This window comes from Pipistrellus kuhlii, unplaced genomic scaffold (genome assembly GCF_014108245.1).
Source record: "Pipistrellus kuhlii isolate mPipKuh1 unplaced genomic scaffold, mPipKuh1.p scaffold_m20_p_13, whole genome shotgun sequence".
Lineage (NCBI taxonomy): Eukaryota > Metazoa > Chordata > Mammalia > Chiroptera > Vespertilionidae > Pipistrellus > Pipistrellus kuhlii.
Genome location: NW_023425438.1, coordinates 38,062,901 through 38,079,874, shown reverse-complemented (window position 1 = coordinate 38,079,874; position 16,974 = coordinate 38,062,901). Strand labels below are relative to the sequence as shown.

General features: G+C 56.0%; 1 protein-coding gene across 4 annotated transcripts in view; it reads left to right on the top strand.

Moving 5' to 3' along the window:
• Positions 1–209: 209 nt before the first annotated feature.
• Positions 210–16,974, top strand: part of RAB11FIP5 (RAB11 family interacting protein 5) — a 32,463-nt gene continuing 15,698 nt past the window's right edge. Inside the window, exon 1 of one of the 4 annotated variants that reach the window (XM_036435715.2) lies at positions 210–851. In XM_036435715.2, coding sequence (XP_036291608.1) covers positions 421–851 — 431 coding nt within the window. In that variant the 5' untranslated portion in view covers positions 210–420. The remainder of the gene's footprint in view (positions 852–16,974) is intronic. The other 3 variants (XM_045580896.1, XM_045580897.1, XM_036435716.2) reach the window with 3 other exon arrangements.

Sequence of the window (16,974 nt, the reverse complement as noted above, 5' to 3'; positions counted from 1 at the left end):
ACGGAGCCCCGCCCACCGCTCTGCGGAGGCCGCGCGCCCCGCCGCCGCCGCAGCTCCGCGCGCACGCGACCCTGCGGCGGCTCCTCCTCGCGGACGCGGGGCCGACGCTCCGCAGCCCTGCCGCACCGCGGCGCGGGGCCGACCGGGGGCCGCGGGGCGGGGCGGGGCGAGGGGCGGGGCGCGGGCAGCGGGGCGCTGACGTCGCGGCGGCGGGCGGGCGGCCGGGGAGGTGGGGCGGCGGGAGGCGGCCGTTTGGGCTCAGCCCATCCCGCAGCTGCAGCGGCGGCGGCCGGAGAGCGGGCGGCGGCGGTGCTCCGAGCCGGCTCCTGACGGCCCCCCGCCGCTGCCCAGCCCTCCGCTGCGTCCCGGCGGGTCCGCCGGGTGGGGCCCGCCTCGCCCGCCGCCGCCGCTCCCGCTGCCATGGCCCTGGTGCAGGACGCCGAGCCCGCGGCGGGGCCCTCCCGCTGGCTCCCCACGCACGTCCAGGTGACGGTGCTGCGGGCCCGCGGGCTGCGGGGCAAGAGCTCGGGCGCGGGCAGCACCAGCGACGCGTACACGGTGATCCAGGTGGGCCGCGAGAAGTACAGCACGTCGGTGGTGGAGAAGACCCCGGGCTGCCCCGAGTGGCGCGAGGAGTGCTCCTTCGAGCTGCCGCCCGGCGCCCTGGACGGCCTGCTGCGGGCGCAGGAGGCGGACGCCGGCCCGGCGGCGCCCTGGGCCGCGGGCGCGGCCGCCTGCGAGCTGGTGCTCACCACCATGCACCGCTCGCTCATCGGCGTCGACAAGTTCCTGGGCCAGGCCACCGTGGCGCTGGACGAGGTCTTCGGCGCGGGCCGCGCCCAGCACACACAGTGAGCGAGGGGCGCGGGGCGCAAACGGCTGAAGGCCTGGGGGGCGGGGTGGGGGTTGGGGTGGGGGGAGAGCTGGACCCGAACCACCGCCGCCCGCCGGGGGTGGTGCGCCCTCTGCCTCGCGCTCTAGGGCGCAAACCGACCCGTTGGCTCTAAAGCATTTCGAGGGGGGCCCGTTGCCCATTCCTAAACGTGCTGCTGCTGGTTGGGCATTGGGAGGCCCTGGGAAGCGTGAATGGGGGCCTAGCGTCCGTTGTACATTGTCCAGTAACCTTAGGAGTGGGGTCCAGAGGCTCTTGGACTGTGGGAGCCTCAAGAAGGAAGATCTCGAGGCCATTCTTTAGGGCCTCGGTTTCGTCTCCCTTTCCTGGAAGGGGAGGAAAACTGCAGGCACCTGACCCAAGCCAGCCAGGCCCTCAGGGGAAGGGAGGGAATGGAGGTGCTGTCTCACCCTGTGGGGGAGGGAAGGGGCAGTGTCCTCGAGGTGCCCCCCCTCTCTACCTCTCCTCCCCTAGACCTAGAAACTGCGAGGCATCTGCTTCTTGTCTGGAACTGGGATGTCCTCTGCCACCCAGAGACACCCCTCGGACCCTGTCCCTCTGTGTCCCTGGCCTGAACACCAGAGTTCCTCCACAAAAAGCGAGGAAACGCTTGAATCAGTCTTCAGGCTCCTGCCTGTCCTGCCCGAGGTGGAACCGGCAGCGTGATTCATGCACTCTGGGGATAATCTCCCAGTCACTTCCACCTAGAAGGGCCAGTGAGGTGTTTTTTTTTTTTTTTTTTTTTTTTTTGTTTTTTTTTTTTGTTTTTTTTTTTTGTCATTTATTTTGGCAGCGTTTAACCTTCCCTGTGTGAAGATCAAGGCTTCAGACTGGGAGCCTCATTTCCTATTTTGGGTGTGGGCAGTGTCTGGAGGCCAGTCCCCCAGGGCTGGCGACCTGCTGTGGGTCACTCATCCGCTGGGGGGACGCCTCCCCTGGGCCTCCGGCCCCGGATGGGAGGATGAGGGGATGAGGGCAGGGGTGTGCCATGGGTGCCGGAGTGGCATGGCATCCGGGGGAGTAAAGGTAGGGAGGCTTGCTGGAGGAGACTGATGAGCCTGGTGCAGACCCAAAGGAAAGCAGGCGTTGGCTGGAAAAGGATCTGACCTTGAACATTTTTTCCATGTGTGGGTAGGGAAGGGTCTTCACGGCTCTTAGTGGCCTGGGGTGGGAAGCGCAGGGCAGGCTCCCTGCAGGCCTGACCTGGCTCCATGGCCCCCTCCCCTGGCCTTCCCTCCTTCCCCCATGACTTGCTGTTTGGTTACTGGGCGTGGGATCATGTGGCATAGCCTGGCCCGTGGTTTGTTTTCGTTTTTCCTCACTTTTCTGTCCTCTCCCTCCTTCCTGGCCTAGGGAGCCCAAGGGGGTGGGGGTGGGGCTGAAAACTCTCCCCTGGATCTCTTCCTCTCTTTCTTTTTTCTGGAGAGGCTCTGCTGTCCCCAAATTCTTCCCGTTCCTTTATTTCTTAGCCCCTCAACCTCCACCTCGCAGCTGATCTCACCAGGCTGGCAGATGACACATCGGGGGACACACAGGAGCCTCTAGGCTTACAGTGAGGGGCTTCTGTGAGGCCAGTGACTTGGGGAGGGGCCTTTGTTACTCCCCCCACTCCTCAACTCCCCCAGTTCCTGCCCTTGCTTTCTTCTTGGGCTGTGGATCTGACTCAGCTGAGCTGTTTGTGCCTTAGGCCCAGGTGGGCCTGTTTCAGCCAAGGACAGTTCCCCTTGGAGAATTTGACTTGCTACCCCTTGATCAGAATGGGAGCCTTAATTGACTTTATGAAAGTCCTCTTTGCACCAGGATCCTTCCGCACCCGACCCGCTGCCTTTCCTCAGATGTATTGACCTGGGTTATTTATAGAACCCGGAGGGGGCAGGGAGGAGAGAGACTTGCGGTGGGCAGAGGAAAAGTCTGTGGACTGGCCTAATCTCCTAGTCCACTGGACCTCACAGCGTGCCCACCAACAGAAGGCGAGGACTGCTGCCCCCGTTCTGTCCCCACCTCCCTCCTCTGGCTCCAATGTCTGTTCCTGGTGGCCTTCCCCGGAGCACTCTGGTGCGGGCTGCTGAGACAGTGAGTCTGCACATTGCCCGCTGGGCAGAGGGCAAGACGGAGAGGACCAGGGTTTACCCTCCTCAGATCTGGATAATGATGGAAAAGAACAGTATCACACTTTAACTTCAGAAACTACATGTGGTGGTCTCAAGGAGGGCGGATGGTAGCCAAGACAGGACCAGGCTGGGGAAGGGCAGCCTCATGGTTAAGAGGAGGGGCCTGTGGGGTGGCATAGCCCAGATTCCAGTCCCAGATCTGCCAGCTTCCGGCCAGTGAGGTAAACTCTTGGTGCCTTAGTTCTCTCATCTGCCAAATGGGCCTAATCAGCACTTTCACAGGGTTGATGTAAGAAGAGAAATGCGGATGCAGTTAAAAGTGTCCTGGTGCAGCTCCTGGACATGGTTGGTGCACAGTGTCTGGCAGCTTTGATCCCCTCCCCTGGAAGGGCCTCTCCAGTGATGGGGAAGACGACATAGGATCAGAGCCTAGGGAAGACCGGATGGCAGGGCACATGCAGAAGTGTGAGAGCTCCTGATAAAACTGGCTGGCCCTTCGCAGCCCCCACCATTCTTTTTACTGATGGAGGTGGAGAACGAGGGCTGGCGGGGGCTGCAGTCTGGAAGCCAGGCTTGTACCAGCCTGCGGCTCTCTGCCCAGCACCTTCCTGGGAGCTGCCTGTACCTTTCCACCTTTCCGGGAAGGCAGGGCAGCACAGGGTGTGAGGACTGGGCTTTCACTCCCACTCCTGTGACTTCCTAGCAGGCAAGTCACTTAACCTGTTTCCGCATTTCTACAAAGGCCATGATATAAATGAGATAGCATCTAACCAAGCAAGTTTTCAAAACATTAGTGTTGAGATTTCTCTCAGGGCCTTGCTTTGTGCGATGATGGTGAAGAGAGTGGTGGATGGAGACACCTCATCAGCCCCCAAAGATCCTTTGCCAGTGGGATATTCTCTAAGGTGAGGGATTTCACTGGAGACTCTCCAAATAATTAAATCCTCAAAACAAAATTTACATGATACACAAGGAGATTGGTTATAAATAACCCTTTCCCCTTAGTAAAGCCACACGTGAGTGATGGTTCTGAAAACCCTGAGATGCTTCCCAGTCATTTTCTTTCCGGCTTTTGCCTTCTGCCCCCTTCCCAGTGCTCTCCAGGGGGTGCTCTGAGTGGCCCTGCCTTAAAGAACCCCTGCTGTGCCGCTCATACACCAAAAGGTGGCGGGTTATATCCCTGTCAGGGCACATACCCTGGTTGTGGGTTCGATCCTGGTTGGGGTGCATGTGGGAGGTAACCAATGAATGTTTCTCTCCCTCTCTCTCTCTCTCTCTCTCTTCCTCTCTTAAAAAAAAAAAAAAAAAAAAAAAAAAAAAAAAAAAAAAAAAAAAAAGGCCCTGTCCTGGGCTTGTTGGGTCAGTGGTTAGATAATATAGGACTTCGGACCCAGGACAGACTGTGGATGGCAGGGTACATGCAGAAGTGTGAGAGCTCTTGATAAAATTGGAGCCTGGTGGTTAGGGCCGGCCCCATGGGGAAGTTGAGGCGGCGGGCCCGACATGGGTTGTGACCAGTTTTTCTTTCTTCATTCGTAAGCAAGCGTAAAGCTGTAGTGACCATGTACCGGCTGCTGACTGCGGTCCCTACGAGGCTGGTCAGCTCTGGTCAGACAGGCACTGGTTTTCAGACTGTGGCCGAGGAGGCCTTCTGGCCTGAGATCTCTTGAGGGTGGGTTTAGGGCCACTGGAGAGGCACCCTAAGGAAATGCAGGCTGTTGGCCTCAGGTTGGGTGGTCTTTGAGGGCATCCACCTATCCCTTGGCCTCCAGATGCCAGGCAGAACACTGTTGTGGGCAGATGGCACATGACCCCACTGCCTTCTCTCCAGATGTGACTGCTCCTCAGGAAGCAGCTGAAGCCACAAGTGTCCTTGGCTTCCGTGTCTCCTGTTCCGGCTCCTGACCTGGAGCCGGAGACCGTGGGACTGCCTGGGAAGTCGGCTCTGGCTGCCAGGGAAGGGTGTGGCTGTACTGAGAAGCCAGTTATTAGGACACAGGAGGCTCCATCTCCCTTAGTTACGGGACAGTTTTTATGTGGGGTTGCTTGAGCAGCAGTGTCTGGGCGAGTGGGGAGGGCTAGGAAGTGAGTCCCCTGTCAGACTGGGCGGCTCCTGCAGGCTGGCACAGCGGCTTCCCTTCCCCTGCATCTGGCACTGGGTGGGACCCATCTCTCCATGTTCCCCCTCCCGCGGGCAGCCAGGGACAGGCACAGCTTAGCAGAGGCTCCGTCCTAAGTGCCTGGAGGGCTGTCCTTCCTGTGCTGGGGTGCCCAGTGCATCGATTATTGCTGCATTGATCCTGGTGTTGACTCTCTCGCCTTGTCCAGATGTTTCCCCTGCCCTCCCCTCCCTCCTCAGGGACAGATGGTTAACACAGCGAGGGGGGAATCTGTGTATTCTCCGGCATTCAGTCCTCTTTTCCTTCTTGTCCTTTGCAAAATGATGTGATCATGAAGAAGCGTCGCCCTGTCCTGGCCAGGTGGCTCATTTGGTTGGAGGGTTGTCCCATGCACCAAAAGACTGCGGGTTCGATTCCTGCTCAGGGCACACACCTAGGTTGTGGGTTCTATCCCCAGTTGGGACGCATCCAAGAGGCAGCTGATGGATGTTTCTCTCTCACATCGGTGTCTCTTGTTCTCTCGCTCTCTCTCTCTCCCTTTTCTCATTCCCACAATTTAAAAAACATATTCCCCATGAAGATTAGAAAAAAGAAAGATGTGGAAGACGAAGCTTTTCCCTTCCTCACAGCCAAGTAAAACAATAAGTCCACAGTGTGGATGGTCGGCAGTGTCTGGGATAAGTCTGATCACTTTGCTTCTTGCTGAGCTGGCTGAGGCCCCCTCAGATTCTTCTTCCTCAGGAATGGTGGCCACCAGACAGGAGCGCTGGGCTGGGCAGGTCAGGCTGAGGCCTGGAGTGGGGGGCTGGCCCAGCCCTCATACCGTTGAGCAGTAAACAAGCAGGGACCCCGAGAGTTCAGTTCCCAGAAGGCAACATTTCAAAAAAGCTACATAGGGAGGGGCATTGTCTCTGGCCACATTGACCTTCAGCTGCCCTAGGTGTGGGAAGAGAGAAGCACAGCCTTAATCTGGAATTCTAATGTCAGAGCTAGAGGGTGGGGCTCTGTGTGGCTCCTGTTGGGCCCTGGCTCCAGGAGAGAAGGCATTTGGGGCCCTGCTTGCATCCCAGGGCATTTTCTGTGGACGTGCCTATGAGGGGACATTTCAGCCGGGATGGGAGTGGGGCCTGGAGGCTTATCTATGGACCTGGCGGGCAGTCTAATCCAGGCCTTTCTGGAGTGCCTGGGCAGAAGCCGAGCGGGGCCACGGGATATGGACACCCAGGCCTGCGTGCCTGGAGGTCTCGTTAGGAGGACGGACCCCCCCCCCCCACACACACACACATTTGGAGGAAGGACCACAGCCAGGTATTTGGCGCCGAGACAAGGAGCACTGGAGATGTTCAGAGCAGACAGAGCCGAGGGAAGGCCTCCTCCAGGAGGGGATACAGACCAGAGACCGTCAGAGACCTGCCTGCCACTCCGCCGCCTCCGCGTTCCCACACCAACAGCCCGGCCACTGTCTCAGGCATTATTGTTGCCTCCTTGCCCGGTGTATCATCCATCCATTCAGCCCCTTCTAGGTGCTGCCACTGTTCTAAGGACTTAAGTCAGCTCACAGCAGCCTCTGGACACAGGCACGGTCACTGTGTTTAACAGATGGGGAAACAGAGGCCGGGCGACTTCTCTAAAGGCGCTCAGTTTGGGGCAGAGCCGGGAGTTAGGCCCAGGTGTCTGCTGGCTTCACGTTCTGTGTTTTCACCACCGTGCCATACCGCCCGTCTCAGTTTCCTTCCATGGCGCCCCGGGTCCGCTCAGCATGGGAGCAGGTCCCCTCAGCCGTCCTCCGAGGGCTCCTCTCCCCTCTTCAGAGCAGACCTGGGGCTAGGCTTGGGGGCTCTGTAAGCAAAACCTGCCTCTCCAGTGTGAGGCCTTGGTGACGGGATAAGCATGTTTAGTCCGTGTCTCTGTGTCTGTCTGGGGATGGGGTGTCGCCTGGACTTTGGGAAGGAAGGCATCACTGCCACCAGGTGTGTCTCGGATGTGGGAGGCCTGCACCCTGGTACTCTGTACTGTCCCCCACCTCAAGGAGACTCGCTCCCCTTGGCTTACGTGGTAGGTCAGGGCCTAGGAGCGTCAGCAGAGACAAGACTCCCTGACCTTTCCCGATACATCACACGCTTGCTCCACTGGGACAGAACACTCCCGAGCCATCTGGTCCCCTCCCCCCATAGCAGTGCAGATGCAGTTGCTTGCTTTTTTCTTTTCTTAAATCCCCACCCAAAGATAAATTTTTATTAATTTGAGAGAGGGAGGAAGGGAGAGAGAGGAAATACCGATGTGAGAGAAAAACATCGATTGGTTGCCTCCTGAACATGCCCTGACCAGGGCGTTGGGCTAGAACCCGAAACCTTTTGGTCTACGGGATGCTGCTGCAACCGACTGCATCACCCAGCCGGCCAGGGCTCATTTGCTTTTGCTTTTTCTTCTTCTTCTTCCTTTTGTTTGACATCTAGGGAGCAACGACAGGCAATGACTATGCCTGGGTCAGGGCTTTGGAGAAAACAAGAGAGAGAAAATGTATAGCTCTTTCCCTAAAAGGGTGAAAATACATTTGAGACAAGACTTACACAGGAAGGATAATTAACCTACAAAGCAGCGAATAAAAAGTGTGAGAGAAGGAAATGACTGGAAGAAGGGCAAGCGCACCAGGGTCAGAGTGATCAGGGTGGGCTCCTGGGGGAGGTGGTACTTTGAATGACAGGTAAGGCTGTGGGGGGCGGGCAAATTTCTGAGCAGAGACTGCCCCTTTGGAAGGGAGGTGAATGTGGTAGGGAGGGGAAGGGGACCAAGCTTAGCTTCCTGAATATGTCTTTCCCTGCAAAGCAGCCTTTACGTCTTATTTTAAAGTAGTTCACCTGGTTCAAATGATAGAGGTGGAGAGGCTACATGATGAAAAATCTCCCTTGTCCCAACTTTGAGTCACCCAGCTGCTCTCTTCAGAGGCAACCAGCATTACCCGTTACTTCAAAGATTTTCCATGCATTTTAAAAGCCATTACATTATGTATTTTCTTCTCGTCATCATTTTTGTTTGTACAAATGCAACATTCTCCACACACAGGCCTCTGCCTGTGGTCAGCCTGTCTTCTCTGTGAAGGGGTGTTTGGTGTTTGTTTCTACCTGTAGTGAGTCTGAACTGAGACCCTGGCAGAGAGGGGATGGGCACTACTTACGTTTGAGGTCCATGACCCAAGACTCCTTTTTTTAGGGTGATTATGGGGTTAGGAGCAGACTAGGGAGGAGGGTGTGGTTTAATAGAACGTTCATTCTCCTTTCTACCGAAGACCCCTGGGAGAGGCCGTCTTGTTAGTTCTTCCCCTCCTCCTGGGCAGATCTCTTTGGTTGGTGCCGGGCCACCTCCCTCCCATCGGGCTGAGACAGCCTATAAAAGGCCCAAAGACAGTAAATCCCAAGTCGTTATGTGTGGTTTGCCCTATTTTCAGAGTGCTTTCTCAGCATCACCTCATTCTGCTCTTTCCTGCAGGCAGGCGGGTGGCCCCCATTTTATAGATGCGGAGACTGGTGTGTCAGGAGGTGGAATGACTGTCCCAGGTCACAGGACTCATGAGTGGCAGCCAGGTTTCTGACCTCCGAGCCCAGTGCTTTTTCCCCTGTGTCGTGCTTTTGGTCATACATATTTTCTGTTGCTATCTGTGCTGGCTAGACTGGTTTCCAGGCATTTTTATAGCTTTTTTTCTTTTTTCTTTTTTCCTTTCTTGCCGGGTGAGTGCGGTCACGGCCGTGTCTGAGGCGGCTGATGTGACAGACCTTTGGAGCCTCCAGCGGTAGGAGGGCTGAGGAGGAGTCTTAGCTCAGATGTTTGTGCCCGGGAGGGAGGGAGGCGGACCTGGCTGGGTCTGCAGGGAGCTGAGTAAGACATGGCCACGGAGACAGGGCCAACTAATAAAGTGATGGTTCTGGGCTCCGGGGCTGTCGGTGCCAGGCAGGATGCCAGGGTGGGCGATGGGAATCATCGTCGGGCCTGATGGAGGCGCTGTCCTGTCCTGTGGCTGTGTCAGGCCTGCAGTTCTCCTGTAGACACGAAATCACAGGGTGGGTGAGGCTGTGGGTGTGGGGAGCCAGAGGGCATTGGCCTGCCTCCTGCACATCTCCTGTCTGATCCACCGTGTGGAAGGACGACTGTCATGGGGACTTGGAAGGAGGGAAGGTGACTGGAGGGGGAGACTCTGGGGAAAGGCTTTCCAGCGTCTCTCCAAACTCGTGAGTAATGACAGTTTTAGTTGGCACTTCTCCCTGCCTCTAACCTGCTTATTTTATCACCCCTTTTACAGAGTGAAGTGGCTGGATTACAGCCACTTAGTAAGTCAGATTCAGGACGAGACCCCAGGTCTCCTGTCTTTCGACCCACTGGGGTCTTCCCACTATGCCCTTAAAATAATCTTTTCTTCCGTTCATTTTTGGGACTAGCAGAGCCCTATGGATTTTACCTCCTTTATCCAACAGGTATTAGAAAGTGTCCCATGTCTCAGGGCCTAGGTTGTGGGGGATAAAGGTGGGTAACAGTCCCTGCTGTCAGTAAGTGGGGAGCCTGCGGGGTGCGTGTCTCTGCAGAGGGGCCCTTCCCGCCTTCCCTCTTGCTCCTGTCCTAGTTTAGTGTCTCCTCTTCTCTTCTCTTCTCGCTCTTCTCTTCTCTTCTCTTCTCTTCTCTTCTCTTCTCTTCTCTTCTCTTCTCTTCTCTTCTCTTTCACCTCTGCTCTGGACTGTTAATATAGATAGCCACTGCTGCCTTTTTGTGAACCAGAATGCCAGTTTATTCATTTATGATGAGAAATAACTGCTAAGGCGTAAGGATTTGCTGGGGTCAGCCCAGCCATGCCCCACCCCACATTGTGCCCCTTCCAGCCAGACTCCCTGGCCTCACCTCTTCGCCGTCCCTTTCCCTGCTGTCCCTCACGGCCCTGCAGCCCCGCTTCCATCAGGCCTGTCCTTGTTCCGTACCCTTAGAGCTCTTCAGGGCCAGAGTGAAGCCACGGCTCTTCAGCGTGTTTGCGGCAGTCTCCATCTGCCCCAAAGCGCCTTCCTGTCTGCCTCTCCCCTCCAGCCTGGGCATCTGCATATTTTGTTCCTCACACCTGGAACGTCTTCCCTAGCCCCGTCCTTGCCTCCTTCCTACCCATTGTTCAAGGCCCGGTATAAGGCCCCGTCATTCCCCAGCTCTCCTGCATCATCTTACTACTCCCCTTTAACCTTCCTGTGCAGTTTGCGCATTTTTGTGGTGCCGATCACCTTCTGCCTTTATTTATGTGACTATTTTATTCCCTCAACACGATGTAAGCTTCTAGAGGGCACCCATTGCTTGTTGCTTGTTCCTTGTTCCTGGCACATTCTTGGGAAATGTTTTGAGCGGAGGCCTGGCTGAGGCCTCCTGGTTGGGTGAGATTTCACTGGCGAGTTAGTTACCTGTGCCTCTAAGGCAGTGGTTCTCAACCTTTCTAATGCCGCAACTCTTTAATACAGCTCCTCATGTTGTGGTGACCCCAACCATAAACTTATTTTCATTGCTACTTCATAACTGTAATTTTGCTGTTGTTATGAATCATAATGTAAATATCTGTGTTTTCCGATGGTTTTAGGGCAACTCTGCTAGCGGTTCTCAACCTGTGGGCATTAGGAAGGTTGAGAATCACTGCTCTAAGACATTGTGAGTGCAGGATGGGTCAGGATCCCTCTGCTGGGGCTGCAGCCGTGAATAGGTGGTTAGCACAGCACAGGCACAAGGCTCAGGACAAGACCAGGAGCTGGGCCCAGGCACAGGACGAGGAGGACAAAGCCTGTGTCTTGGCCCAAGACTACCCCCTTACCTCCTCAGAGCTGATATAAATCCACTCTTTGTCCCAGGTGAGCTCAGAGGAGAGTATAAATAAGTCAGTGCTCCCTAATTGTTCTAATATGTGTTTTCAACCATCTCCAAAAGATCCAGAGGCTTTAAAAATACATACCCATAATACCATTATCACACAAACAAAATCAACAACTCCTCAATAACATCCAATATCCAGTCCATATTCAAATTCCCCTGATATCAGAACTCTCTCTTCATAGGTAGCTTGTTGAATAGGATCCCAACGGGCTCCCAAACTGGGCCTGGTGTTAGGTCGCCCAGTATAACAGTCCCCCTCCTCTCTTCGTTTCAGCCCTTCCCTGGCGGAGGCGCTGGGAGAATATCCACACGTGCCCTGGCAAAGGGCTCCTGATGATGCTCTTCTCCCTGGTCCCCTGATTCTCCAGCCCCGAAGAGTCTCAAAGGCCTGTTTCCCCGGTGCCGCCTCCGGCAGAAGTCCTTTCTGTGGGGTGGCTGACTCTGCTGCGCGCTCTCCCACATGAAGCGGTGGGTTCTGGGCTGTTCGCCGACCCAGCCATTAGAAGCTCTCCATCCCTTTCTCCCATGGTTTTAGTGCCATTGATGATTGCACCTAGATCTCTGCTTTTGTCTTTCCTTCTGTCTGTCAGGAACGGGGCATAAGGAAGGGCTTTCCCTTCCCGCTGTCTGATCATTCTGCATACAGATGGCGGCCAGAATAGCAGGGTGACATTTTTTTGGTCATTTTAGTGATGGCTTTCAAATCAAAAGCACAGCCGCCCCAGGAGAGGGGGCAAGATACTGTCATTTACGTGGCAGGCGTTTCCTCCCAAAGCAGAGACTGCGGGGCCTCATGAGCCCAGGGAGGGGACACGGTGCATGACTCTGAAGAGTGCAGGTCTTTTGAGGACAGATGGCTTAATCTCTGCAACATCTCCTGCAATGGCCAGTGCTGGCCTGGCCTAGAAATCTGGGCAGACACTGTTATGGACAGAGATATTTTGGTGTTTTCTCCTGTAGTTTTCCCTAACATTTACTTTTTGAGTCCCTGTGTTCCCCTCTGAACCCCGAAGCCCCCATTTGTGCTAGCTCTCCAGGGAAACTAGAGGTGGAGAGTGAGGCGGAAAGGAACCCCACCAGGATTTCCTCCTCCTCCTCTCTGGCTCCTCACTTGCCTGTCTTGAAGATTTTTCAGCCAGTGCATCAGGGCAGCACAGTTGTCTTTGCTAAGGGCCTGGGTGGATTCGGTTCTGCATTTGCCAGCTTTGCAGGCCCTCATCCCCAGCATGGTGGTAGCTTTTCGTTAGCCTGAGGTAAGGCCAGTCTCCCAAGAGGCCGGACTGCAGCCGTAGCCAGAAAGGAGAAGCCGCAGACCTGGTGGGTTGCAGCCGTAGCAGGTGGATTCAGGTGGGGACCAACCTGGGGAAGTTGGAGATTGTGGTGTTGGCGCCAGGATCAAAACAAGCCCAGTTAGCGGGTTCACTTGGCTGCTTTTGTTTCTTTGGAGTCACCTTCATTGGCATGCAGGGCGGTGCGGGTCAGGCTGAGCGCTGTAGCGTGACGCTGGGGAGTCTCAGAGCCGCTGGCTAGCTTCTAGCCTGTCGCCAGGCCCTCCTAGTTCTGAGTGGACTCTGGGAGCAGTGCCTGTCCTCGGCCTTGAGGCCCAGCCTGGGTGCCGTGCACGGAGGCAGGAAGGCAAAGACCTGCCTTCTGCTGCCCTGCGCCCTCCCTCCTCCAGAGCAGGTGCTCGTAGCCCTTTCTGCGCCATGGACTCTTCTCGGAGCAGATCTTCAAATGCAAAGGATTACCAAGCACACGGTGATACTGAAGCACATTTATCCATAAATTAGAGCATTTGCTAAAGTAACATGGGCTTTCGTAGCGTGTTAAACAATGTGATCCAGTGGGAGGACTAATGACTTTGGAAGTTCAAAGTAAAGATGAGTATAGACAGTATTTTGTACATCTGTAATGTGATATGAAAATACCCTGGTTTCTTCTGGTGACACACTCATAGTACTGCTACCCCATCACTACTGTTGAAAAAATTAATAATTGAAGAGATGCTAAATTTCAGTTAGAGATGAGGGGAAATAAAGGTGTAATTTTTCTCTCATCTAAAACATACCCTTTGCTTTGGAGAAGTAAGATTCCTTGGTTGGGCCGGAACACTGTTTCTGGGCCTGTAGTGTGTGTGTGTGTAACTTGCAGAGGGAGGCAGTCTAGTGCAGTGATCAAGATCGAGGCTCTGGAGAGAGAGAGCCTGAGTTCAAATCCTGGCTCTCCTGCTTACTGAAAGTAAGTATGTGACTTAGCCCTGCAGACGTCTCTGTGCCCCTGTGTCTGCTCCGCAGAAACGTAAGAGCTGACACTTGTGTGGCGTTTCCCATGTGCCAGGCCGTTCTTTGAGTTTTTCACACATAACCCACTTACTCCTTTTAGAGTTTTGTGGGGGGAATGGACTTCCATTACCCCAATAGGTGTGGACACTGAGGCATAGATTAGGTGATCTGCCCAAAGTCAAGTCCTGGGGCTGGGGCTTAAACTAGGCAGCTGGCTCCAAAGCCTGTGCTGGGAGCCATTCTAGGGTCAGCCTCCCACACCCGCCTCAGCAGGCTGTTGAATGGGTTTCTGGTCTCCATACCATCTCTGTGGCTCTTTGGGAATCTGTGACGTAGGTCCAGCACTTTGCCAGCCTCTACCCTCTCAGGTTGTCTAGAGGCCTAAGTGCTTGCATTCAGCTTGATGAGAGATGCTTTACCTTAAAGGCTAAGGTCATGGATTGGAGTTAGACATCTTAATGTTCAAGTTTGGACTCCTCACTTATTAGCTGAGTGACCTCAGGCAAGTCACAAACCTTCTCTGTAAGTTGGTTTCCTCATCCACAGACGAGGGAGGGTGGACAATGGGATGGACAGTGAAAGAGGGCCGGAGCCTGGCACGCAGTGAGCACACAGTGAGGCTAGCTCTGCCGATTCCCTAGCCCCATGGTGTGTCTCCCTCTGCCCACAGGGCCGCTCAGACTCCTCTGCACCCACAGGCTCAGACGTGCATTTGAACAAGACTCAGGGACCCTTTAGAACTTTGCAGTTTGAGAAGCGCTGATGAACGTCACTCCCGAGGACCAGGCTTTGCAGTGTGTCGTCATCTCCGACAGGGTGGGATCCCCACTGGATGGCTGGGGAAGCGGAGGCTTCAGGAAGTAACTTGTAGGTGGAGGTTACACACCAGTAAGTGGTGGGGCCAGCTGTGCACGCAGGGTGCAGAGCCAGGCTGAGCCATCAGCTGTGCTGCCACATGCGTCCAGTGGGCAGAGCAAGGGGGCACCGAGGGGGAGGCGGGCAGTGAAAAGCTGAGGCTAATAGCATCTCAATTGCTTCTTTACTCTGGAGCTGTGTGCCGGGGGGCATGCTTGATAAATATCCACAGGGCACACTGTTTAGTGAGGGAGATCCTGGCCACCTGGGGATGACAGCACCAGGTGGTCGGAGCAGATGTGGCCAGGATGGTGGCAGATGAGAAAGCTTCCTAGAGGAGGTGGGACTTGAACTGGGCCACTGGACCCTGTTGTCTCACTTCCTGAGGAAATCTCAGTGTGCGGGGATGAGATGCTCAGAGCCTGTTTGCTCTGGGGCCTGCTGTGTGCAGGGCTCTGGGAAGAGAACATTTCCATCATTTCACGGAGGATCGTCAGCCGGCAGCAGCAGAGTTCAGGGCTTCCTGGCCTCATCTGGACTGCGTGCTGCAGCGCCTGGCAGGCCCGGGTCTGCAGGGGACCTTGTGGACAGGCAGGAGGAAGGAGGAAGCAGGGGTGGGAGGGAAGGATGTGGCCTTTGTCCAGGAGCCGCTGCCTCGGGCCGTGAGGGCCACACTCCTGGGAGAATGCCTGCTGTGGTCGAGTCCTTGGGCACCTCAGGTGCCAGGCAGGGGCCCGTTGAGGCCTGGCCTGGGAGGCAGAGGAAAGACGGTAAGTTGGTAGAAGATAGCTGGTGATAGTGGCTGGAGGTCTAGAGGCAGGTCCTGACCATTCTCAACCTCGCTCTGCTCTGGATGGGAGACTCAGAAGATGGTGAGGCAAGTCTTTTCCCTCCTGGCCTCCCTGAAAAGAGGATCCAGAGAGAACCCCAGATTCCCTGGGGAAGAGTAGGAGAAGCCAAGGTGACCTTATGGAGGAGAGGGTTGGGAAGGCAGGGCACCTGAGCCTCACCCTGGACGCCCTCCTTCATTGGAGGGAGTAGGAGGGACCAAGCAGCCCTCTTGTGGCTCAAGCAACTGGGGAGATAAGACTGGAAAAAACAGGCGTTTTATTGTCTCTTTTTCCTATTATGACAATAACATATGCTCCTTATAAAAAGTTCCCACAGGACAAAACTAGACAATGTTGGGAGTGATATTCCCTGCCACCTCGCCTCCCCATGGTAACCATGGCTAATCCCGTGGTGGAAGGACCAGTGGGGCCAAGGGCCCCCGGCCTCTATGCCCCAGCAAAGGATGGTTTTGCTCACTGATTCCAGCTGTTGGGCTTGGGGGTTTGGGGCTGGAGGCCCTACACTTCTCTTCTGCGCCCCCTCCCAGGATCTTCCTGCCCTGAATGGGACCCAGGCTGGGCTTGGGGAGTGACCAGGGCTTGGCCTTGAAAGAGTCCTTATGGTGCCCAGTGTTATGTTCTAATTCCTGATGTTTGAACCTGCCTCCCTCTTCGGGAGCCTCAGGGCCTGAGGCCCCACAGTGATGCCCGTCGGCTGGGTCTTCCTTAGTTCATTGTGCTGCATGCTTGTGGGCCCTTCTGTCCAGGTGGTCATATCCTTCAGTTAAGAAAAACTTTTTCTTGTATTTTTTTCTTGCATTATGTCACCCACTTTGTGTTCTCTGCATGTGCTCTGTCCGGAGCCTTTCTGGCTCAGTCTCTGCAGCCTCTGCGCTCACACCTGCGGGCAGGGGTGTGACCTGGGTGAGGGGCAGGGAGGGGGCCAGGGAGGCGTCCAGGAGCTCCACCCGATGCTGACGGTGCGGCCAGCCAGCCAGAGTGAGCCGGCTCAGCCCATCCTTCGAGGGCCTTCCCCCAGGGGTCTGAGCGGCTGGGGAGGATTTGGGAAGCAGAGAAGGAAGAGCTCTGTGCACACCCCTCCCCTCAGCGTGGGCTCCATCCCCCCTGGTCATGCGTGTTAGGGCTCTCTCTGGGAGTATGTAGTGGGAGGAACATGGGCTTTGGGGTGATAAAAGCCTGGCTCCGCATCTCCCCTCCGGCAGCTTGTTCTCGGATGAGGGACCGCCTGAGCCTCGGCCTCCTGATCTATGAGATATTGGGGTCGTGTCTTCGGCCTCGTGGGCTTGGATGTGAGGGGTAACTAAGTGGGAGTGAGAGGAGAAGCCTGCACTCTGTGTAACACACAGTAGACTCATCAGACACGAGCCCTCGTTCCCAGCCCTGGGCCTCTTGCTGACGGCCCCTTGGACCGTCTTGTTTGCTCCCCCATCTTGCACAGCTGCTCCTGGCGGGACGTGGGGCGCGTCAGTGAGCGGTGAGGTGTGTGTGTACGTGTGCTCGTGTTCCTGGCCCGGGGCCTGTGGTGAGCTGTTCTTTCCTGGGCTCACTGGTGGCTCAGAGGAGCTTTGGCTGGGACTGGCCAGGGGAGGTGATATAAACAGGGAAGAATGTGGGCAGGTCTGTCTGGAAAGGGACTGGAGCTGTGAGAGTCCTTCCCAGACCCAGCCTCGCCCCTCCACCCCTCAGAGTTCCCGTTGTAGGGGATGGGGCACCCCAGGGAAGGTCTGGGGTGGAGGAGCTATGGTGCGGTGACCCCTGTCTGCCTAGCAGCACCACAGAGCTTCCCCTGCTCAGACGTGGCTTTCTTCATCACGGAGGAGTTTGGGATAGTTTCTCAGCTATGCCTGGGCCTGGAAGGCAGGGCCTGTGTGTCAGAGCAGGAGTCTGTGCTGAGAGGCTGTCACAGCCCAAAGCAAGGAGGAGCCCTGTGAGGTGACCCACTCTGCAAGGGGGTGGGGGGGATGCAAGGGGAGGCAGGCT